Source organism: Trachypithecus francoisi, unplaced genomic scaffold, assembly GCF_009764315.1.
Source record: "Trachypithecus francoisi isolate TF-2019V2 unplaced genomic scaffold, Tfra_2.0 Lachesis_group13, whole genome shotgun sequence".
NCBI lineage: Eukaryota > Metazoa > Chordata > Mammalia > Primates > Cercopithecidae > Trachypithecus > Trachypithecus francoisi.
The window spans coordinates 8702912-8727290 of record NW_022681458.1 but is presented as its reverse complement, the minus strand read 5'-3'; the positions used below and the strand labels follow the sequence as shown (position 1 = coordinate 8727290).

Genomic DNA, 24379 nt, shown 5'->3' with positions numbered 1-24379 from the left:
AGTCCCAGCTACTTGGGAGGCTGAGGCATGAGAATTGCTTGAACCTGCCAAGCGGAGATTGCAGTGAGCCAGGATTGTACCACTGAACTCCAGCCTGGATGACAGAGTAAGACTGTATCTCAAAAGAAAAAGAAAAAAAAGATTCAATTTAGTAAATATTTATTATCTCTACTATATATATATCTTAGTATATATTAATGGGAATATGTCTTACAAATATTAGTGTATATATATACATATGCTACTTCTATGTGTGTATGTATACAAACTAATAATTGTAAGATACTGAAATAGATATTGTTAGAATTAAAAGTATGTATAATATGTATTTATATAAATGATTGAGAGAAACAGTCCTTTAAAAAGAATAAAGTCTAGAAGAAAAGATTGTGAATCTGCAACAATCATGAATTCAGGGTGTTTTGGCAGAACTGGTTTACCAGGGTCCCATGTTAATGAAGCTAAGTCACATTAAGTAAGAATGGAGAAGTAGTTTGAAGCCAGATCATGGAGGATACTGGATGCCAAGCTGAGGATTATAGTTTAAAGATAGCTAGAAGCCAGTGAAGGTTTTTGAGAAGGAGAGTATAATGTAATTGTACGTTCTAAGAATTGACTTCGTCCTAATAGCTAAGTGGTAAAGGACTTGAAAGGCGGGAAGGGAGACTGGAGTCCATTTGAAGTTAGTAGGAATGGAAAGGGAGCATTATTAATTCAGGGCCAGTCTAGGGCTTGGTAAGGACTGGGCTATGGGAGTTGGGCTGAGGTAGAGAGTATGTGCTGGGTGACCCCCAACCTGGAAGTGCAGGAAGAGGTGTAGGTTGCATGAGGGGTCACTTGGGACTCCTCCTCTCCTGAAGTTATTGGGAGTAGAGAAGTAGCACTCCATGCTTCACTATGTTCCAATTCCTGATTTAGAAACTCTCTGAAACAAACAGTTACTATGAGCATATTTTTGACATAGAATCTAAGTATTTAATATTAAAATCAGCCTGGAAGTCATTTTCAGCCTGCTTTTAAAAAACAAAACAAAAAAACTATAGAACAAGCTCTGAATGATACAACAGAGTTTGGGCCCAAAATGAATACTTAAAATACATATAATTCTAAGCTTGGCTTTCTCCATTAATGAAAAGAAGGAAATTCATACTTTCTTCTGTTAAAAATTACAAAGTCATACTCAATTTAATAATAGAATCCCTGATTATCCTGAAATACAGCTGAAATTTATTTTGTTTTGTTTTATTTTTGAGACACTGTAACTGCCCAATGGGTTCTTCTTGCCCACTGCCCAGATAGAGCCAATTAGTCAAGACAGGGGAATTACAATAGAGAAAGAGTTTAATACCTGTGGAGCTGGCTAAAACAGGTGGAGTTTTATTATTTCTCAAATCAGCCTCCCTGAAAATTCAGAGGCTAGGGTTTTTAAAAGATAGTTTGGTGGGCAGGGGCTAGGAAATGGGGAATGCTGATTGGTTGGGTTGGGGATGAAATCATAGGGAGTTGAAGCTGTCTTCTTGTCTTGAGTCAGTTCCTGGGGTGGGGTTGGGTGGGGTGGGGATGGTGGGCGGGGGTGCCACAAGACCAGATGAGCCAGTTTACAATTCTTTTTATTTTAAATAGAGATGGTGTCTTGCTGTGTTGCCCAGGCTGGTCTTGAACTCTTGGGCTCAAACTGTTCTCCTGCGTCAGCCTCCCAAAGTGCTAGGATTACAGGCATGAACCCCCACGCCCTTGCCTTGAACAACAGCCTTAGGTTTGATAATAATAATGTTATCCATAGGAGAAATTGGGAGGTGGGGAATCTTGTGGCCCCTGGATGCATATGTCCTAAACCTTTATTTTAAATCTTGCTAATTTGTTAATTTTATGAAGGCAGTCTAGTCCCCAGGGAAGGGTGCAGTTTGTTTTGGGGAGAGGCTTTTATCATCTTTGTTTTAAAGTTGAAGTATGAATTAAATTCCTCCCAAAGTTAGTTCGACCTATGCCCAGGAATGAACAAGGGCAACTTGGAGGTTAAAGGCAAGGTGGAATCAGTTAGGTCAGATTTCTTTCATTGTCAAAATTTTCTCACTGTTAGAATTTTTATAAATTTTATACTGTTATACAAACTCCTGCTCTGTCACCCAGGTTGGAGTGCAGTGGTGCCATCATAGCTCACTACAACCTTGAATTCCTGCGCTCAAGTGATCCTCCCTTCGTGGTCTCCCAAAGCACTGGGATTACAGGCATGAACCACTGTGCCTGGCCTGGTATTTTAAAAATATATTCATGTTGTTATTCTGTATTTTCAGCAGCAAATTTATTAAATGTTTGTATGACTCTCTTACAAAAGTCTCTTATCTCACTAAACTGAGACTCTAGTAAATACTCTCAATATTTTATAAAACAGTGCCAGGCCTGTTAAGGCCTATTATGCATCATTTATGATGCTTCAACAAAAGTATCTTTCCATATCATCATCTGAAGAAAACACATTCATTTTGAGAATACATTTTCCAGGCAGTTCCTTTGCCTCCAGGGGGAATATTTTGAGGCCTCCCAGTGACCATACGATTAAAAGACTTGACAGGAAAGCCCTAGAATTCTTGAAGAACAAGGCTTTTGAAAGATTCATTGTTGTGGAATCTCCCTTTGAAAGAGACCACTTTATCTTGCTCCTAAACATCTACCAGACAGACATAGCATTTTCTGAAAAGAAATTCTGGGTAATGTAGAAGAACAAATGTAGGTAGGTAATCTAGTATGGGTAGTGTGTAATGTGAAGAATGATAGTTCCATTTTTATGGTTGCCATAACAATCATACAGTTGTGCAAAAAATGTGTATAGCTTTTATAGAAGGGAGCTGGCACCATTGTAATGCTTCTTCTCATATCAGAACAACTGTTTTCAGATCTGAAAAATAGGGGTGGCTTAACCCTTCCCCAGTTAGCTCAGCATGTTCCCTGAGAAGTCTCTTTGGAGCTCCAGGGCTGTTGAAATGCATTCACCACTTGCATTTGCATTTTAGCCTGATAAATGGATTGAGAATTAAGGATGATGATCCTTTCAACAGCAGGTTCTGAATTCCTAACTCGGGAATTCAAAGGATGAGAAAAGAAATACATTATTCCTCAAATAGAAATCTAGGAGAGATGTCTAGACATAGTAAATTCCTTCACTTTGTGACTATTCTTAATTCTGTCCACTAGAATTTAAATCCATTAAATGCTGTCCTTTACCCCACTGTGCTTAGTCTCAGATAAAGTCATATTAAAATTTGGTTACAATTTCTGTTTTACTATGTCACTTCTGGAAATTGCGAAGCAAATTTTAAGTGTAGTATATTTAAGTGAAAATGTATTCATACATATTCTTTCTTTTGCAACCATTTTCCTATTTTTATATCTCCTTTCCTAAGGAAAGTACTTGGGACTTGACTTTCTCAGTCATACTAAGAACTATTCACTATGAAGAAACTTTATATCAGAACTCTGGATGGAGGTTTTCAGGTTGAGGGTGGGAAGTTTTCAGGTTTGGATGGGATACCTAAAATGAAGTCATTGTCAACCTAGTCAGAGAAACTTTTTCTCGTAGAGATTTGGGGTAAATTATTAATTTTGCCAAAATGCATCCAGAGTGTTTAAATCTTAAGATAAAGTCTGGAATTCTGGCTGGGCGCGGTGGCTCACACCTGTAATTCCAGCACTTTGGGAGGGCGAGGCAGGTGGATTACGAGGTCAGGAGATTGAGACCAGCCTGGCCAACATGGTGAAACCCTGTCTCTACTAAAAATACAAAAATTAGCTAGGCGTGATGGTGCGTGCTCCTAGCTGCTTGGGATGCTGAGGCAGGAGAATCGCTTGAACCTGGGAGGCCAAGGTTGCAGTGAGCGGAGATTGCGCCACTGCACTCCAGCCTGGGTGACAGAGTGAGACTCCATCTCATTAAAAAAAAAAAAAAGGTCTGGAATTAAGGGTAAAAGTAGGGGAGATTTCAGCTGTCATTGAAATAGAACTTGGTCTAATTGAGTTGTTTTAACAACTTCCCTTTTGGTGAATTCCTGTCCCTTTGAGTCATAGCTCTGTAATTCTGTGACCTTGGGCTTCTTTGACCTTGAGCAAGTCACTTAATCCTTCTGGGCCTCAGTTTCCCCACCCACAAAATGAGAGTAAAAATAATACCCACCATTGTTATAATTCTATCCCCTTAAGGGCCATCTCTAAGAAATAGAGAAAAAAAGTGTTTTTAATGAGAATAAAATTTCTTGTATATTGAAGACCTCTACTTTGTTTATAAAATCTGAGAAGATTTTATAGATTGTATAGAACTTTTTATCCTTTAACTCTTAACACTTTATATTTAGGGGCTTAGGTATTTGATCCTTCTGTGGTATTATTTCCTGGAAACGTACAGTCCCTTTGTTTTGTCTGATTTTAAAACTTAATTTGTATTAATTAGTGTTCTCATAGGCTATTTTAAAGTAACTGCAATCTGATATTTTAAATCTGGATTATAGGTAAACTACTACCAGAGATAAAAGAAGAAAGAGATGTTCAGAGAGAGCTTCGGATAGAGAGACTTTCTGGCCCGTTGGGACTCGGCTGCCCTCATTGCACCCTTAGGCATGGAAAGCTGCATTCTGAACACCAGCAAGCCTAGATATAAATCTTCTTGGACAGGAAATAAAAGAGTCAGAGACCAAGCCATCTCTGCCCTGCGTACAAACTCTCTTGGTTGAGTTGTGCCCAGTAGTTCAGTGCTTTCAGGTAAACTAACTTGGTGGATTCTGGGCCTTTGCCCAAGTTCTTCTTCCCCAGATAGCCCAGGGCTTACTTCTGCACCTCCTTTGAGTCATCTTCACATGCCATCTTCTCAGTGGAGCCTACCCTGTCTATCCTATTCATAATTGTAATCAGTACTCTCAGTGCCCCTTACTGTATTCTAATGTTTCTTTTTTTCCTCCACAGCAATTAATTTCAGTACTATTTATTTTTTGTCTCCTCCCCCATAGAAATCTTTGTCTGTTCTCAAATGTGTCCCAAACCCCTAGAGCAGTAGATAGCCACTAAATATTTGTTGGATGTAGCATTTCTTGTCTTTCTCTTGATCTCTGATATCTCCATCACATTGATGTTCCACTGGTTCCTACAACTCGGACTTGTTCTTGACACTAAATAAGTGAAAATTTATGAAAAAGGCTACAGTTATTCACAGTTATAAACAGTTTAGAAAAGAAAGGAATGGGCATATTTCTTGAAAAAAGTCACGTTTGAAGAGCTGTATGGTACCAGAGGGAGTCAGCTAATTCTTTGTGGCCATAAAGGGCCTGAATTTTGAAGTTTCTCAGAGTCAGATTTCAATTCAGTGTATAAAGGTGCTTGCTAACAGGTAGAGCTGTCTAATTATTGCCTAATGATGCAGTGAACTCTTCCTCTCATCTCCCCATCCCAGCTTTCAAGATGTGGATTTATCTGTGTGCTTGGTTTTTGTTTGGGGGCATTCAGAGGATAAGATTTGGAGTAGGGTAACCTTCCAATTTGATTATTCTATGATTCTGGTCCCTGAACTGATACAGAGTGATTTCTAGGATTTATTATTAAGTGCAAAAAGCAAAATGAAAAGAGAATTAATAGTATTTGATTATTTATGTAAGAAAGAAGAGACAATGAGACAAATGTATCTATCTGTCTATCTATCAATCAGTCAAAAAGGAAAACAAACACAGAAAGGGTAAACCAGAAAATGATGAAAATAATTATTTATAGGGGAGAGGTAAGAGCTGGGGGAAGGATAATGAGACCTCTCTGAGTATACTAACTTTTGAACCACTTAAAGTTTTAAATATTCAGTAATATAATCCAAAAGGTGGTAAAAGCAAAATTTCTAAAATTGAAATCAAACAAAAGCAAATGGGTCTAATGTTTTTCGAATGTATAGCATCAGCATCTACAGAAAAAAGAATTCAAGTAACTTTTAAGCACTTGAACCATATACCCATAGTGAGTATATTCTAAGGATAAACCACCAAAGAAATCAACCTGAATAGATTTGTTGTTGTGAGTGGTATTGGCGTTGTAATTCTGAAATAGTTTTGAATATCAAGGCCATTGGGAACTGGAAAAAGAAAGATATAATTATGGAATGGGGGAGATAAGAACTTAATGGTATTAGATTTCAGTTGGGGTTGTCAATATGAACTCATGATTTTTAAACAGCATTTAGGTTGAACCACATGACATCGCCAGTTTTTAGGCCACACATAGTCAAATATTAGCAATTTCATGTGATTCAACCCAATATTTTCTAACTCTGCTTGCTTAAAGGGCCTGGAGGCTTACTACTAGCTCAGTAGTAATGAGTATATCTTATGCCCCAGCCTGGTTTCTACATGCCGTTCCCACCAGAAGAAATTTGGGCTACGTAGGGAAGTCAGTGATTATAAGCCTGGGGCAGGGATTGTACAGCTTGAGAGACTTGCCACAGAGATATAGAGGCTCACTTGAAAGGGCTCCCACCAGCCTAATTTGGGAAAATTTGTGTATCAAAAGGAATAGTAGTGGCAGTAGTGGTAATGGATTATAACACAGTGAATTTTTTAAAAAAATCAATGAATCTGTAATGACACTGAAAAAACAAACAAACAAACAAACAAATATTGGGACAGGAAAAAACTCCTTTTAATAGAAGATAGCCAGCAAATGTAGGAGATATTATAGGGTTAGCAAACATTTTATAATTTACAAGGCTATAATTCATTCAGGCAAAAGTCAAGTCATCTAGCTGCTGAAACCATTGACCAAAAGGTTGTTTTTTCTTTTTGAGATGGAGTCTTGTTCTGTTGACCAGGCTGGAGTGCAGTGGCATGATCTCCACTCACTGCAAACTCTGCCTCCTGGGTTCAAGCAGTTCTCCTGCCTCAGCTGGGATGACAGGTGCCGACCACCATGCCCAGCTAATCTTTTTTATTTTTAGTAGAGACAGAGTTTCACCATGTTGGCCAGGCTGGCCTCGAACTTCTGACCTCAGGTGATCTGCCCACCTCGGCCTCCCAAAGTGCTGGGATTACAGGCATGAGCCACTGTGCCCAGCCCCAAAAGGGTTTTTGAGAGCAGGATATTCACATCTCTAAGTCTCATTCTATCGGTTACTTATTTACAAAGGGTGAAAGGTAGCCTTAACATACACAGTTCTAGCTATTAGCACCTTAACCAAGTAACCCAACCTGACAGCCTAACAGTTTGTGCCTTCTGAAGGTATGCACACCATCACCTGTGAAAATTTGAGGCCAAAATGCTCACCGTGAATCTAGTCAAGCCTTTTTACCCAACTTTGCATTTATAGGAAATACAGAGGAGATGAATTTTGTCACATTTGGTTTATTTCTGTCTATCCCTTTCTTCCTCCTCCTGTGAGGAAACAATCTAATAAATCCAGAACATGAGACGCTTTACAAGACAACTGACCTGGACTCTTCAAAATAAAAAAGCAACATTATATTTGAAAAACAAAGGATAGGCCAGGTGCGGTGGCTCAAGCCTGTAATCCCAGCACTTTGGGAGACCGAGGCGGGTGGATCACGAGGTCAGGAGATTGAGACCAGCCTGGCTAACACGGTGAAACTCCGTCTCTACTAAAAATACCAAAAATTAGCCGGGCGTGGTGGCAGGCACCTATAGTCCCAGCTGCTTGGGAGGCTGAGGCAGGAGAATGGCGTGAACCCGGGAGGCAGAGCTTGCAGTGAGCCGAGATCGCCACTACACTCCAGCCTGGGGGACAGAGCGAGACTTCATCTCAAAAAAAAAAAAAAAGGAAAAAGAAAAACAAAAGGTAGTTGAACAAGAAACAGGCTAAAGAGACATAATTGCCAAATACAGTGTGGAAACTTTGATTAGATCCTGGATCAGGAGGAAAATGAAAAGCAAAAGAGACTTTTTGGGAACAATGAAAGACATTTAAATATGGTCTATGAATTGGGTGATATGAAAGTATTAATCTTGGCTGTGGTGTTAGTGTTGTGGTTCTATAGAAGAATGCCCTTAGTTTTGGACAATGCATGTTAAAGTATGGAGAGGGAAAGTGTCACCATCTCTGTACATACTTCTCAATAATTCAGATGTCAAAAATAAACACGCAAAACAACCAGCTAGATCTAGGAAGGGAGGGATGGAAGGAGGAAAAAGATAAAGCCAATATGGCAAAATGTTGAAATTTGATGAATCTTGATGAAGGGTATATGGATGTTCATTTTACTATTCTTTCAACTTTCCTGAAAGTTTAACATTCTTCAAATGAGGCCGGGCGCGGTGGCTCAAGCCTGTAATCCCAGCACTTTGGGAGGCCGAGACGGACGGATCACGAGGTCAGGAGATGGAGACCATCCTGGCTAACACTGTGAAACCCCGTCTCTACTAAAAAATACAAAGAACTAGCCGGGCGAGGTGGCGGGCGCCTGTAGTCCCAGCTACTCGGGAGGCTGAGGCAGGAGAATGGCGTGAACCCGGGAGGCGGAGCTTGCAGTGAGCTGAGATCCGGCCACTGCACTCCAGCCCCGGCGACAGAGTGAGACTCCGTCTCAAAAAAAAAAAAAAAAATTCTTCAAATGAAAATTGAGGGGAAGAAAATTAATTTGAATGTTTTTTCTGGGCTTAAGCCATGGCTTTCCTGGCCCATGCCTTGATCTCTAGCTCTCACAGTCCCAGACCCGTCCTGTCCTTTGTCCTCTGCTTCAGGATGTTGTTTTTTTAAAGTATGAAAAGAGGCATGATGGCTCACGCCTGTAATCCCAGCACTTTGGGAGACCGAGGCAGGTGGATCACAAGGTCAAGAGATTGAGACCATCCTGGCCAACATAGTGAAACCCCATTTCTACTAAAAATACAAAAATTAGCTGAGTGTGATGGCGCATACCTGTAGTCCCAGCTACTCAGGAGCTGAGGCAGGAGAATCGCTTGAACCTGGAAGGCGGAGGTCTCAGTGAGCTGAGATCACACCACTGCACTCCAGCCTGGTGACAAAGTGTGACTCCATCTCAAAAACAAACAAACAGAAAAAAAACATAGACTGATGAGAAGTTCATTGAACCGATGAGTAGAACCGATGAGTAAAGGGACATAACAGGGCGGACCATTTCAGTTTGTTTGGATTAAGTTTCATTACTATCCTTTAAAAAATAAAAGAACTTAATAATCACATTCACTTGGTGTAGAATTTTGCTAAAGCTTGAGTTGACCTTTCTGAGGACCCGAGGTTAGAAACCCCTGGTCAGGTGAAAAGGGCCTGCCCACAGTGCTGCATCATTTCTTTCTGCTAGCCATGTGGCCTCATTAAGTGTCACTTTACCACTGAGTGTGATGAGGCTGGGGAGGTGGAGGCAAATGGACCAAGGTCACTTTCTGCTCTAAATAGACCATAGAGTTTTCCTGTTCTAAAAAATTTGTGATTTGTGTCTGCTTCTTAGCATCTTTTGTGTGAGTAGAAGTGAGTGAAAGAGTATTATGATATTGGCAACTACCATCAAGAAAAAAAAAAGAAAGAAAGAAAAGGCGCAGCCCTACTGAACAAGGGGACAGACCTAGGTTTGAATGATGATCCCAGCTCTGTGAAATGGAGGCTCAGATGAATTCAGCATCAGATTGTACTGGAATGTCACAGCACCCATCTGGCTGGACTCTCTGCAGTGGTACACTTGGGAACACATCCCTGTGAGTGAATGATCCAGCTCTTCAGTTGTTTTTCCTTCTACAGTTTACATAAAATGTGCTGATTTCTATATAAACTGTGATGCCATCTAATCTAAGAAAGTGTTAGATTGAAAGTTTTATTCTTTATCCACTTAAGGTTATTTCTTAATTTTTTTCCATTGCTTTTCACCTATTCTTCATCATTGACCCAGATCCTCCTCCCCAGAATTACTTGCTAGCACGGAGACAGACCCAGAGTCACGAACAGAGGAGGGCCTCTATAAATTTTGTTAATCTGGAAATGGTCCCTGAACCACAGTTTGTAAAACACTGTTTTATGAGAAAAGAAGATGGGATGAAGACAGAAAAGGACACCTTTGGAAACAATAACACTGTGGTGTGACCACAGGATTGAATGCCAGGAAGTCATGAGTTCTAATCCTAAATGTATTTCCCAAGACACAGTGGCAAAATTGAATGGAAAAGTGCTCCACAAAAGCCCTTTGGTCATTTTTTCATTCATCTGTCCATCAGCTATTCATTACATATGTGCCTTCAACGTGCTGGAAGGGATTGTATCCCTTCAGCCAATCTCATTACCAGACCTGATACTGGCTCCCAGCCTGTCACAGCGATAAGACATGTCCATAAGTGGCCACCAACATACCAGAGACAGTGGCTGTTGCCATCAGAGAGGGGCAGGTTGCAGGCGTGGGTAGGGCGAATAGGGGAGAGGTGGCTTCCATTCTGTGGGGCTGTGAGGGTTTACTGGAAAAAAGCTGGCATTGCAGCCAGGCCTTTAACTGCAAGCTATCTTAGACATTGGACATTGGTGGAGTAAGTAGCCCAGTATAGGAACAGCACAAACAACATTTCAGAAAGCAGAGGGTATAGAGAAGAATTTAGCACACGAGGGACATAGGGGGAGTATGCAGTCTAACTGGAAAAGTACAGGTTGGGGCTGGGTCATGCAGGGCTTTAAATCCTAAACTGACTTTCTATTTCTCTCGGTAAGGAGTTGATGAAGGTTTTTGACCAATGCATGCTTTAAGATGCTTAATCTGGCAGCATCCGCAACCTTGGGGAGAACAGTTTCTGTGATGTGGTAGGGGCCATGGCCAAAATCCAGTGAGGTGAATAATGACAAAGTGGTGAGTAAATGTTGCTGTGGCGACTAGACAGCTTCTTCCAGCTTAAAGGAGGTAGAGATGTTAATACCTTGAGGAACCTGAGGGTACAGGGTCAGAGGAAGAGTGAAATGATAAAGGAACAGAAATTATTTCTAAGCTTTTGTTATTTCCTAGGGTTCTTGGCGAGGTCTTAAGGGATTATAGAAGACTTTTACTTACTCTTCACGTGTTAATTCCCAGACCAATGGCTTTGGGTAAAACACAGTCTTAGAAGTTTTCTGTCTCTTTAAAAAGTTCTCCTAAGCCCTTTAGTCACGTGCCTTCAGAAATTTTGGTTACATAACGTTGCTCTGAATTGGAATTCTGCAGCCTCATGAACTGGAGTCTCATTCTTTCCCTCCCCCACCTGGCACTTTATTTTCTGCAGGTCAGGGTTAGCTTCTTTCTAACCATTGTTGCGGAACTCTTTAAATATTTGGTCTCACAGGTTCTAAAAGCTGGCAGGCCAGGCTGCTCCCTGCAGGTTGTGAGACCAAAGTCTTCCAGAAAAGGAGCCAGTAAAATCCCAAGCATGTTAACCGAGTGTAACAGCTGCATGGTGCACCACCCCCATCACCCTCAACCCTGCCGCATGGGGCTGGGCTCCCAAGTGCTGAGGCCAGCAGCTCCTAGCCACTGCGGCTTGCAAGCAGAAGGAGCCCTCATGCAGCACATCGTGGTAGGCTCGTAATTGCGGTGATGACAACAGATTAAATCACTGGCTCTCAGCACTGAGGACTGGGGTTTGTCAGGGTCACTCACCGTTCCTTTGCTTCTCCCAATTTTCCATAGTGAGAGAGCAAGCTTGGAGTCTGCTGCTACAGTACAAATGCTTTCTGAGAGCCCTCTGAGTTTTACTGTTGAGAGGTTCATTCTCTTAGTAGTCTAGGCTGCATCTTTCTTTCTTCCAGCATCCTCTCAACACGATTCTGGAATGTTGTAATCCCTCAATATACATATGTATTTAGTTATACCCTGCTTTTATCCAAAAATATTTGAAGGCAGTTTACGGATATATACACACACACACACACACACATATATATACACACACACATATATATGTGTAAAATGCAGTGAATTTTGTTGTTGTTTATGGAGACAGGGTCTTGCTCTATCACCCAGGCTAGAGTGCAGTGGTGTGATCTCAGCTTATTGCAACTTCTGTCTCCCAGACTCAAGCGATTCTCCTACTTCTACTACTAACTGGAAGTAATAGTAGACTACTCCTACTGCTCAGGAGTACTCACCTACTTCTCCTGAGTAGCTGGGACTATATGCTCATGCCACCACAATGGCTAATTTTTGTATTTATTTTAGAAACAGGGTTTCACCATGTTGCCCAGGCTGGTCTTGGACTCTTGGACTCAAGCAGTCTGCCCACCACGGCCTCCCAAAGTGCTGGAATTACAGCCATGAGCTACTGTGCCCAGCAAGTGTTTTTTAAAAATTAGGAAATGAGGCAAAAGGAACACGTGAGTAGGAAAATTAGGCACAGCCAGGATAAGGGTTAGTTCACAAAGTGCAAACTATAAATAAAATCTCCTAGAGGCAAGTTAGGAAGGTTTTCTGAGTTTCCTAGCAGCCAAAGCAAAAAGGAAAGCTTTTTAAAGTTTATTTATTTTATTTTGTACAGCAGACAGTTCATATAGCATAAAAAAGGAAACCATCAAGGATAAAATTTGTGTGTCTGTAAGATACAGATTGTCATGAGAAGAGTGTTTCCTTATACTGCATCAACTTTCCCCATAAGTGCACTCTATAAAAGGATACTGCATGGTCAAATGGGCCCTTGTTCTCCCTGCTTCCCTACAGTGATAGCATAGTCATTTGGTTGACTTCTTGCAGTGTCCCTTGGGGTAGCCTTGGTGGCAAAGCCCCAAGTAGGACGAGGGCACCATGGGAGGCCTGTGCAGGGGGTTTCAGTGCAGTTCTTCGCATCTCCAAAGGTGCTCCCTTGAGGAATCTTGGTTCTGGGAGATGCTGTCCCACAGAGAAGTGCCAGGAGCAAATGGGTTGGGCAAGAACTATTGATACCGGCATATTAAAGGCTCCTTGAAGCCCTACAATTAAGAAATCAGCCCAGTATTTCCCAAACTGATTTAATCACAAGACCTTTAAAAAAAAAAAATTAAAACACTTAATTGGCACATTCAGAAACATTGATCTAAAACAGGGGTCAGCAAACTTCCTGCAAAGGGTCACATAGCAAATATTTTAGGCACAACTAAAACAGCTGTCTGTCACAGCTAGTCAGCACTGCCATTGTACAGAAAAAGTGTGGCTATGTACGATAAAGCTTTATTTGTGAGTAGTGCAATTTGAATTTCCACTATCATTTTTGCGTCACAAAATAATATTATCCTTTTGATTTTTTATTTTTTAGTCATTTAAACATACAAAAACTGTTCTCATCTTGTAGGTCATTCACAAATAAGTGGCAGGCCAGATTTGACCAGTGTAATATGGTTTGCCGATTCCTGATCAGGAGTAATGTTTGGATGGCTTACCTTTCCAGCAAGCAAGCCTTCCTGAGTACTGTTTGTCAGGTTCCATTTTAATTTAGACTTTTATGTTTCTGGTTTAAGAGCAGATTAAAAAGTGTTAAAGGTAATAGAGAGTTGGTTTGAGTCCTTACAGGCTAGTCTAGGGTTTTCCTTAGAAAGCAGTTGTGGTTGCTCCCAAAGAAGACATTTACAAACTGATAAACAAAGTCTTACACAGTCACATATGGTTGAATCAACTTCAGGCTGGAAATGTCTTAGTGGGCATTATCATTAATGCACTGGATCCATAGAAATGAAAGTCTCAAAGCACCCAGAGACATTTAATTTTAAGAAAATAAAACTTCCTAGTCAACCCTCCAAGTAATCTAGTAAACTATGGCTTCCCACCCGCAACCAAGCTAATGGAGTTCTTTTTGATTTTGACTAGGGGAACTTTTTTTTGGCTTTTATGATGTCATTATGATGAAAGAAGAAGAACCAAACATTCCTACTACCATGTCTGACTTTTTAGTTTCAGTTATACAAGTCCTTTTTATTAGGTACTCAGTGTATATAAAACATTTGGTTAGGTTTTATGGGAGATACCAAAAGGAGACAGAAGTGGACACTTCCTTCTTTACCTTGTGAGCCAAGTTCAAGATCCTCATCAATTACAGCCCATTGCTGTGGTGCCAGGTCTGATTTCACCTCCTGGGCACTTCCTATTGCCATCCATCTGTTCATTCAGCAAACATGTCTGAGGTGCGGCCTCTGTTCAAGGCTCTGGGAACACAGCCCTTGGAGCACACGTTCCAGGAGATCAGTGTTTCTCTTCTCCTCTGACACTGTTGCTTACAACCTCTTTTATATAGTGGAACCAGAATTACTTTTGTATATCTTGAGACTTGAACCTTCATGTTCCCTACACTGTGTGTGACTCTCCTCGAAATATTTAGTGGGAGAGTGGGTCTCCTGATTAACCACCCTTTCTGGGATCTGCACTCTAAATGCTCTTGTTCCCTCCACCTGAATGGCACCCAGCTTTCCCTGCCCTATTTTCTTAGCATCCAGTGGGGACACAGTTTTTACCAGATCCATAATCTTGAAGCCATTAACTATATTAAGCCAAATGCATCTTGTAACAAATGTTACAAGATAGCTAAATATATGTACAAACAATAATACGTATCTGATCAATTGTTTTTTGATTGAGGAAGATTCTCTACAGTTTTGATTTTTTCCATTTACAAAAGTAATATTCAATTGCATTGAAAAATGTTAAAAACATGAAAAAGTACACATTAAAGGGAAAAAAATTAATCCATACATCTAGCACCTGTCGATCAACCCTATGAATATTTAACATATGTTTTACTTTTCTTGATTTGAGAGTCACATTAATTTTTTAAAAAAATAGTCAACAATAAAATTGACCTTCTTTTGCTGTATGTAAGATTCTGTGAATTTTAAGACATGTATAGATTTAGTTCCAGTCCCCCTGCTCCCCCACACAAGCATCCCTTTCCTAGCTCTGGCAACCACTGATCTGCTCTCTGACTTATCTCTGTTTTCCTTCCATTCCATTCCGTTCTTCTCCTCTTCTCCTCTCCTCTTCTTCTCCTCTCCCCTCTCCCCACCCCCCTTTTTTTTTTGTTTTTGAGACCGAGTCTCTCTCTCTTGCTCAGGCTGGAATGCAGTGGCACAATCTTGGCTTACTGCAACCTCTGCCTTCCGGGTTCAAACAATTTTTCTGCCTCAGTCTCCTGAGTAGCTGGGACTACAGGTGTATGCCACCATGCCCAGCTAATTTTTGTATTTTTAATAGAAATGGGGTTTCACCATGTTGGCCAGTCTGGTTTTGAACCCCCGACCTCAGGTGATCTGCCCACGTTAGCCTCCCAAAGTGCTTTGTCTTCTTTTTGAGAGTGGCTCTTTTCACTCAGTTCAATACCTTTGAGATTCATCCAGGCTGTTGGATTTATGAATAATTTTTTAATTTTTGTTGCTAAATACTGTTCCATTTTGGGAGTGTACCACAGTCTGATTGTCCATTTACCATTTAAGATTACTTTTTGGGTTGGGCATGGTAGCTCACACCTGTAATCCCAGCACTTTGGGAGGCCAAATTGAGAAGATCCCTTGAAGCCAAGAGTTTGTGACCAGCCTGGGGAACAGAGTGAGATCCTGTTTCTACAAAAAGTTTTAAAACTACTCCAGTATGGTGGCATGCACCTATACCGTCAGTTGCTTGAGAGTCTGAGGTGGGAGGATCATTTGAGCTCAAGAGGTTGAGGCTGCAGTGAGCCATCCAAACAAAGTTATTATTTTTTAAACAATTTGACATTTTTGAAATTCTAAAGTGTCTTAAAATTAATGTATATATTTAATATGGTGGGGTTTTTATTTCTTCAAAAGCTATTATAGAATTGATGGTGCATCTTATAATTAATACTCTCTTAGGATCGAAGTATTGTGGTTAGGATTAGAGAGGGCTATTGGGAGTAATTAGGAGTAGGGTAAGTGGACAGTTAAGACTGAGACAGAGAAAGGCCCTGAGAGCTTGTGGCAGGCCAGCACGAGAGCAGCTTGGCAGCCTCTGAAGACAGGGTCTCGCTCTCTTGTCCAGGCTGGAGTGCAGTGGCCCAATCATAGCTCACTCCTGCCAAGGAAGTTTTGAACAGAGGAGCAACACCAGGAAAGAAGTCTTTAAGAACAAAGCCTGTCTTATCATGGTTGGTACAAGTATGGACAACATCATCAGTGTTGATGAATCAGCAAAAGACAGAGAAATGGTGGCAGTGCACTGCTAGTACTGGTTGGAGTGGAGGAAGAACCTAGGAAGCAGTGAGCACTGACTAGAGGGTGTGGCATGGAGGCAGAAGGGCAGTTGCTGCAGAATACCCCAATCTCCAGGCAGTGCCCAGGCAGGAAAGGCCAGAGGTATGGAGAGCCAAGGACAGCTGCTGCCAAAATCTTTAGGTGTTTACATGGTGGGAATGGGTGGGTTGAGTCAGGCATGCTATATGGGACACTATAAAACAGAATGAGAGTTTCACAGGTTAAGAGTGCAGTGTTCATAAGGATACTGTACAAAGATAAAATGGTGAACTTAGTATAAGCTTGGTTGTAGTATATAATTATTCTGTGGAAACAGACTGTGATTTGTGCTACTTCCAGGTAGGCTTATTTTATGGTTAACTGTACGGCCCAGAGTTTTTTTGCAAAGCTTATTGGTGGGTCTCATCCACCTGTATCGCATGTCAGATGACTTATTCTTTGGCATACCCCCATTTTTTTCAATATAGGAGAATGAACAGTAAATTATCTTCATAGAGGTCCTTAAAGGACAGCTTCCCATCAGACACTGGAGAAGGATATTTTACCAAAGTTGTAAATTGAAGAATAATTTACCAAAGTCACTTGCCCCTCTTGTTGGCCAGTTCTTCTTGAGAAGCCTCGTTCATGGAAGCAGCCTCATTTTCACCTCCTCACATCTCTTCTGGCTTGGGGTGAAGGAGAAGTAGGTGCCAGTTCACACAGAGGAAGAGAAAATCACTCACTCATTTGTCTCTTCCCAGTCTCACATTTAACTAAAGATCTCATTCTCATAGAAGTTATTTTTCACTTTCCCTAAGAGAGCACATATGCAAAATTCACTGTTCTTTAAAGCTGTACTACGATGGGGTAAAGTTGCTATTATTTGTGGCATTGCTAATTGTTTCTTCAATCTTTCCTAGAAAAGACTGTATCTTCACCATTGACCCATCAACCGCCCGAGACCTCGATGACGCCCTCTCCTGCAAGCCACTCGCTGATGGTAGGATGGAAATTTCTATAGCATCCTGAGCAGCAGGCAGTCTGCATGCCTGTGTGGTTTGCCTGGCTGCCCTGTGCTCCCTAAGCAGCATACTGTGCAAGGCTAGATTTGCTTTGTGCCTGAACTTGCCATAGGCCTCTGAGCCTTTACAACTATGTGACCTTAATGGTTGTGTTCCTGGGCTGGGCGCAGTGGCTCACGCCTGTAATTCCAGCATCTTGGGAGGCCGAGGCGGGCAGATCACAAGGTCAGGAGATCGAGACCATCCTGGTTAACACAGTGAAACCCCGTCTCTACTAAAAATACAAAAAAATTAGCCAGGCGTGGTGGCGGGCGCCTGTAGTCCCAGCTGCTGGGGAGGTTGAGGCAGGAGAATGGCGTGAACCCAGGAGGTGGAGCTTGCAGTGAGCTGAGATCGCACCACTGCACTCCAGCCTGGGCAACAGAACGAGACTCCGTCTCAAAAAAAGAAAGAAAGAAAGAAAAAAAAAGATTGTGTTCCTGTGGTGACATTGGTGAGGGTGAGAATGAGAAATATTCTCTCACTAGACTCTTCTTGGGCCTCAGAAGGGGCAACAGTGAGTGCAAAAGAATGAATTGCAAGCCTTGGCCCTTCAGATAGTTCCAGTGTTGGCGTAAGGTATCACAGAAAGAAAGTTCCTAAGGGCTCTGCTTGGGAGAGACATAGGGTTCTTTACCTGAATTTAGTACCAAATAATGTGATTGAAGGGGTACTCTTCAAAGTCATGCTTTCAGTTGGGTAGCAGGGACACCTTCCCTGAGAACTGCCTCTTTAGGGCTGAGCTGGAGAAGCCTGGGCTACTCCCAGTAGGTTTTCATCTATCCAGCAAGCTGAGAAAGGCAAACTGATAGGGGCTCTTTAAACATTCTTCTGGGATGTTACTGAGCAGGTAAAAGTAGGATTGAGGCTAGTTGTCTTTGGAAATTATAGCTGGAGGAAGGGAATGCAGCAATTGACTCTCAAAGGAAAAATGTGTAGGATGTGAGAAAAGAGAACCCTACCAATCCTCCCCTCCCCCTCCCCTCCATTGCCCTCCCCTCCTCTTCTCGACAGAGTCTCACTCTTTTGTCCAGGCTGGAGTGTAGTAGCATGATCGTGGCTCACTGCAGCCTCAATCTGCCAAGCTCAGGTGATCATCCCACCTCAGCCTCTCAAGTAGCTGAGACTACAGATGTGCACCACCAAGCCTGGCTAATATTTTGTATTTGTGGTAGAGATGGGGTTTCACCATGTTGCCCAGGCTGGTCTTGAACTCCTGGGCTCAAGTGATCCATCCACCTCAGCTTCCCAAAGTTCTGGAATCACAGGCATCAACTACCATGCCCAGCACCCGCAATCCCTTTTCTAATACTGCAGATGTGCTGCTTCTAGTTTTTACCTATTTCTTGCCCCTCTCTAGGGTGGCTTCTGGGTGACTGCTTTGGCTTTGGTCATCCTCACAGATGATCTTGGCACTAACATGGCCTTTGACATTTGCCCAATGTGGATATCCACCATTGCAGTTTCAGTCTGCTACCAAGCATTGATGGCCTAGTGGCCTAGTCTTTTAAAACGTTGCAAAGATGTTCATGTCTCCCACTGACACAGAACGCTGTAGGTTCAGTATGTGTAATCTCTTCTCTACTATAGTAGATGGGGAAGCTTAGTAGATAGAAGACTGAGAGATGGAAGACATCATTGCCTAAGACTGTTTTTATCTTCCTTGAAACTATGGGCAAGATTGCTCAATATTTTCTTTTTTAAAAATTAATTAATTAATCGATTTTTAGAGACAGGGTCTCACTCTGTTGCCCAGGCTGGAATTCAGTGGCTCATTGCAGCCTTGAACTCCCAAGCTCAAGCAGTCTTCCTGCCTTGGCCTCCCAAAGCACGAGCCACTGTGCTCAGCCTCAATATTTTCAACTAAAGAAAACCGAAAGAAAGATAAAGCATAACAAGAGAAAAGGTCCCCTGGAAATTTTAGAGAAATTATATCTTTTTAAAATCCAAAATTGAAGCAGCCTACTTCAAAAGGCAAGTACTGGCTTGATTTCTTACATTCTTAGCAATCTCTGTTTCATGCAGAGGCTTAGGCATACCTGCTCGGTATGTAGATGCCACTTTCCTAAGCCACAGTGTGAAAAGTGCCCCTAGGCTGAAAGCCAGGTGACCATGGACCTCATTCCTCATATTTTCCTTCCCTCTAGGTTCACACCTCTACTGTTTGTGTAATGCTTGGACAGAATTGCTTCCTTTGTTTTCTCCAGTTTCATAGTTGATAATAGCAGAAGGGTACATCTACTGCCTGTTCCTCTGTCTCAGCTGGCCTGGAACCCTGCACCTTGCAGGGATTCCAGGGAGCTGACACATGTCCTACCCTACTCACTGCATACACTGTGGTTTTATGTCTAGGGTACAAGTGTGTCAGCAGAGGTTTCTTAGAGGAAGTGGTCAAAGATATGGTAGGAAATATAGACTGGGGACAGATTTGGGGACAAATTTTCAGACCAAATAGTGTTTTTTGTTTGTTAGACAATGGAAAGGCAAGCAGATGTTGTTCAGCAAGAGAGCATTCAAAAAGAGGAAAATAATTTAGCACTTCAAGGAAAAGGAGAGAAACTAGAGGCTGGAAAATGAGTCAGAGAAACATTGCAATAGTTATGGACTTGGACTAGATGGTAGCAAAATCAATAGGGGGATTGGAGTGGGAAGGACAGATGTGAGAAAGGGATAATGACAGAAGAATCTATGGAAATGAATGCTGGGGTTGAGGGAGAGGAGTCCAAGATGGTGCCAAGGTTTCAACCTGGATGACTGGGAGATGGAACCCATAAGTTAGAAATGGGAATCAGGAGTACAAGCTGGTTTGGGAGAGAGTATGTTGGCGTGGAGTTGTCCGTCTGATGATATTTATGTTAGTTGCTGCAAATTCTTTGTAGAAGAGCTGAGGTATGTATATATAAGCTAATTAGACGCAGCCCATGGAATTATATACGAAGAGCCCTGGAGGAGAGGAAGCAGTGCACCAAAATGCAGTGATTTTATTTGAATGATGGGATCATAAGAGATTTTTTTTCCTTTCTTTAGTTTCCAAATTTTTATAATGTGGCAATAATAGTTTTATAATGAAAAAAAATTGTGTAATACAAAAATATTATGAGGTGCCAGAAATCACAGGCCGCTCAGTAGCCTGCTGCACCAGGTGACCAGACACCTTCCATCCACTTAGTTTCTCTGTCGTTCCAGAGCAGCAGTTTGGCAGAGCAGCAGAGAAAGGACGTGGAAAAGGAGTCAGGGAAGACTCCGAAAGGCCTAAGTTGGTCGGCAAACAGTTTTACAGTGGCACTTCTGCAGTTGGCCTTTGTGACAATAGTTTCTGCCAGGGCCATTTATCCAAGGAGTTGAAAAGGGAAAGTCAATTCCAGTTTGGATTGGGGTGAGATTGGCTAAGTTCAGGTTGAGGTAGTTACCAGTTCATGTCAATTCTTGCTTAGGGGGAAAAATGTTAAAGTTTCAAAAAACAAATAGTGTTTTCTTGGCCTACTTATATCATCTGTAGTTTTGTTTTGTTTTGTTTTGTTTTTTAGAAGAAACTGTAAAGTTTAACTTTCCTTTGGTTTCATTAAAATTATCTGAATGACCATTCTGTGAAAAGTAGACAGATGTAACATACCTAGTCCTCACTTTCCCTTTTGGTAGAGTTGAGATGTACTCCAGGACTTGTTAGCAGTGTCTATCAGGTGAGGCACTCCAGTGATCAAGTCAGCAAATCACAGTGACCACCTGTCTACCAGTAGATCATAATTAGGTTTCAGGCAGAGGAGAGGGTGCCACCTATCTTTGTGAAATCTCAGCTTGGAAGGGATTGTACTAGTCATCCAGCCTGGTAATTCTCCACTTTTCTTAGCCTGAAAATACACTTCAGGAGAACACTCCCATGAGCATTACCCAGCAATGTAGAGTTTTTTCACCTTTGTTCAAGAAAATATTTAGTGATGTAAGTGAGTAGGAGTGGCGTTATAGTGATAATCCAGAATCTGGAGACAGTAATCGTGTGCCTCAGTGTTTTATTATCATACCAGGTCACTTGCAGCCTACCTCACAGCTGACCTCAACGCTCAAGTGTGGGAATGCCACAGTTGTCAGATCACCCTCTGGTTTTTTAATTACCTCCACCGCATCCACTTATGGAATGTCCAGATTGCATTTGAACTTTCTACCTTAGAGGCAATTCATTCTGCCTTAAGATGGCTTGACTGTTAGGAAATCCTTCCCTGTAATGATCTGAAACACTGCTCTCTTCCTGTAATTTTCCACTCATTAGTCCCATTTATGCCTCTTGGGGCCCTATAGAACAAATCTAGTGTCTGATTTGACAACCTGTCAGTTACTAGATAACAGTTATCATGTGTCTTCTGAGTCAAAAATTCCCAACTTAGCATCCTAAATATTATTTGGTGTCCAGTGGATTATGAAGTGTGAGCCCATCTCCCATGTCATGGAGTCATTTCTGATTTTATGAAGTCTGAAGTTCATGGCTGCCTGTATCCAGACTTCACCTCCCTGGCTATTAGGGCCTGCTGTCTTCTTGCCAGTTCCTCCTTATTGGGCGGGACTGGTTCAGAGTAACAGCTACCCATTCTCTTCAATTAATCAAGCATTGTGGCTTTGCCTTAGTCTCTGAGGGAAAATTGTCAGCCTGACCAGCTAGGACCTTTATTCAGCTTTTCATTGATTCAGGCTCCCAGCAGATCCTGCAGGAAATTGAACTTCACTTCTCCAGCATCTTGTTTCTCTAAAGTTGTATTCTCTAATGTGTGCTCTGCCGTTGAACTTACAGGGTTACCGTAGCCAGGCCTTAGAAATGAATGAATGGGAAGGGAGAATGATGGTTAATGGGTTTCAGTTTCTTTTTGGGTGACGAAAATGTTCTGGAATTAGATAGTTGATAGTTGCACAACTTTGTGGACATACCAAAAACCACTGGGGGAAAAGGAGTGAGTGAATAAGTGAATGAGAAGAAATAAACATATCCACTTATCCTTGAGGCTTTCTGGAAATTGTAGTTTACACACCTTAACCACAATTTAGCAGAGGTCTTTATGGAATGCCCAGCTGAATATCACAGTCACATCCCTCATGTCCATCTCTCCTCCTTGCTGCTTTCCTCTCTGAACCATGAAACTGCAGCCCCTGGTGCACAGCCCTCTGCTCCGCTGCCCACTCACATTTCCCATCCCCACAGAGTACAGCCATCTGACTCAAAAAAAGAAGGGTCTGTCCCACTATCTGCATAGAAAATACTTGGTTAAGTTAGAACAGCATCCAGCCTAAGGGGCCTCTGGGCTGCATATTACCTACTGTGCTCAAGGAAGCACCAGTCTTCCTGCCTGGATTGTCTCTGCAGCCTGCCTGGTTGCATGGCTTTTTTGGGGGAGGATGGAGCAGACAGCTCTGTTCCTGGGAGCTCATAGCAATAAGGGAGTAGAGTGAGAGTCTAGGAGCAGTGCCTGTAAGGATTTCAGAGAATTCCTAATAAACTCTCTGGCTCCCCAAATGGTTATGTTTGTCACCTGCTGAGAATTTCCAGTATTGACTGATCACCTTTGGAGGCAGTGAGGAAGTAGGAGCTAGAAATTCTTGTGTCCCCCTGCGTGCCAGGCTTTAGCTAGAAAACCTGAGGGATAGGATGGGGCGGTAGTTGTTTTAAAGGGCAAAGGGCTGAGATGAAGTCACTGGACCTGCTACTGGGAAGAAACGGGAAACCTGAGAGTCCTGGAGCCTCTGAGTGAAAAGGTTCATGCATGTCTCTAGCAGCCAGGCCAGACCCTTTTCCTGGGCTCTTTTCTCACCTCTGGGAAGATTTCTTCCCAGCAGTCATTCACCCCAGCCCCTTTACATTTCCCTTTGCCCTGCTTCCTCCTCTTGCTGTACCAACTGAAGTCTCCCCCATCCTATAAAACCTTCCGGTACTCTGCTCCAGCTCCAGAACTTTCACTTGTGTCTGTCAGGACACCTTGAAAGAGTTGCCTTTACTTGCTATTGCTTTCTCACTTCCCGTGTATTCCTTATCCCATTTGCAGCGTGGCTTCAGAATGCTGGCTGCAACAGGTTGCCCCAGCCTCAGTTCACTAAGCATCTCTACAGCACTTGGCTCTTTAGTCTGCTCTTCCTCCTTGAAATTCACTCACTCTTCCTTGGACTCAAAGGACCCTGCCTGCTCTTGGTTCTAAATGTGGGCTTTTCTTCTCCAGTCGCCTATTTAACTCACCTTTCACTGCCCAGCCCTTCAGGCGTCAGTGCCGCTCCTTTCATGCTCTGCAGTCTTTGCACTTGGTGTCCCCTGTGCCTGGTTTCCCCTTTCCCTGCAAAGCCACATGGCTGATTTCTCACTTCCTTTCAGGTTTGATTGGTCGCCTTCTCAGTGAAGCCTTCCCTAGCCATTCTGCCTCTGATTCCACCCCTCTCACCTAGCCACCTTTCCATTTTTGTGTTTCTTCATCACTCATCACTTGCTAACTAACATAGGTCAAAGGTGGCTTTTTTCTTTGCTTTTAAGATGGAAGATATTTGATATGTTTATGTTGAGAGCTAGGAGATGACAGAGAAGGAAAAGTTGAAAACCAGGCATGAGGAGAGTTGATTGTTTTGCAGGATCTTGCAGAAGAAGGTGGGAGATGAATCAGAGCATAAGTGGAAGGCAAGGCCAAGGCAGAGGAAGAACTCCCCTCTCCTCCCCTCCCGTTCCTCCATCCTCTCCCCTCCCGTTCCTCCATCCCCTCCCCTCTCTTCCCCTCCCCTCCCGTCCCTCCGCTCCCCTCCCTTCCCCTCCCTTCCCCTCCCCTCCTGTCCCTCCGCTCCCCTCCCTTCCCCTCTCTTCCCCTCCCCTCCTGTCCCTCCGCTCCCCTCCCTTCCCCTCCCTTCCCCTCCCCTCCCCTCCTCTCCCCTCCCCTCTCCTCTCCTCCCCTCCCCTCTCCTCTCTTTTTGGATGGAATCTCGCTCTGTTGCCCAGGCTGGAGTACAGTGGCACAATCTTGGCTCACTGCAACCTCCACCTCCTGGGTTCAAGTGATTCTCTTTCCTCAGCCTCCCGAGTAGCTGGGACTACAGGTGCACGCCACCACGCCCAATTAATTTTTGTATTTTTAGTAGAGACAGGATTTCACCGGATTGGCCAGGCTGATCTCGAACTCCTGACTTTGTGATCTGCCTGCCTCAGCCTCCCAAAGTGCTGGGATTAAAG

At 42.6% G+C, this 24379-nt stretch overlaps 1 protein-coding gene across 4 annotated transcripts in view; it reads left to right on the top strand.

Moving 5' to 3' along the window:
• Positions 1 to 24379, top strand: part of DIS3L2 (DIS3 like 3'-5' exoribonuclease 2) — a 373789-nt gene that overhangs the window by 228478 nt on the left and 120932 nt on the right. For all 4 annotated transcript variants that reach the window (XM_033229839.1, XM_033229837.1, XM_033229838.1 and 1 more), the window contains exon 10: positions 17056 to 17135. In XM_033229839.1, the coding sequence (XP_033085730.1) occupies positions 17056 to 17135 (80 nt within the window). The remainder of the gene's footprint in view (positions 1 to 17055; positions 17136 to 24379) is intronic.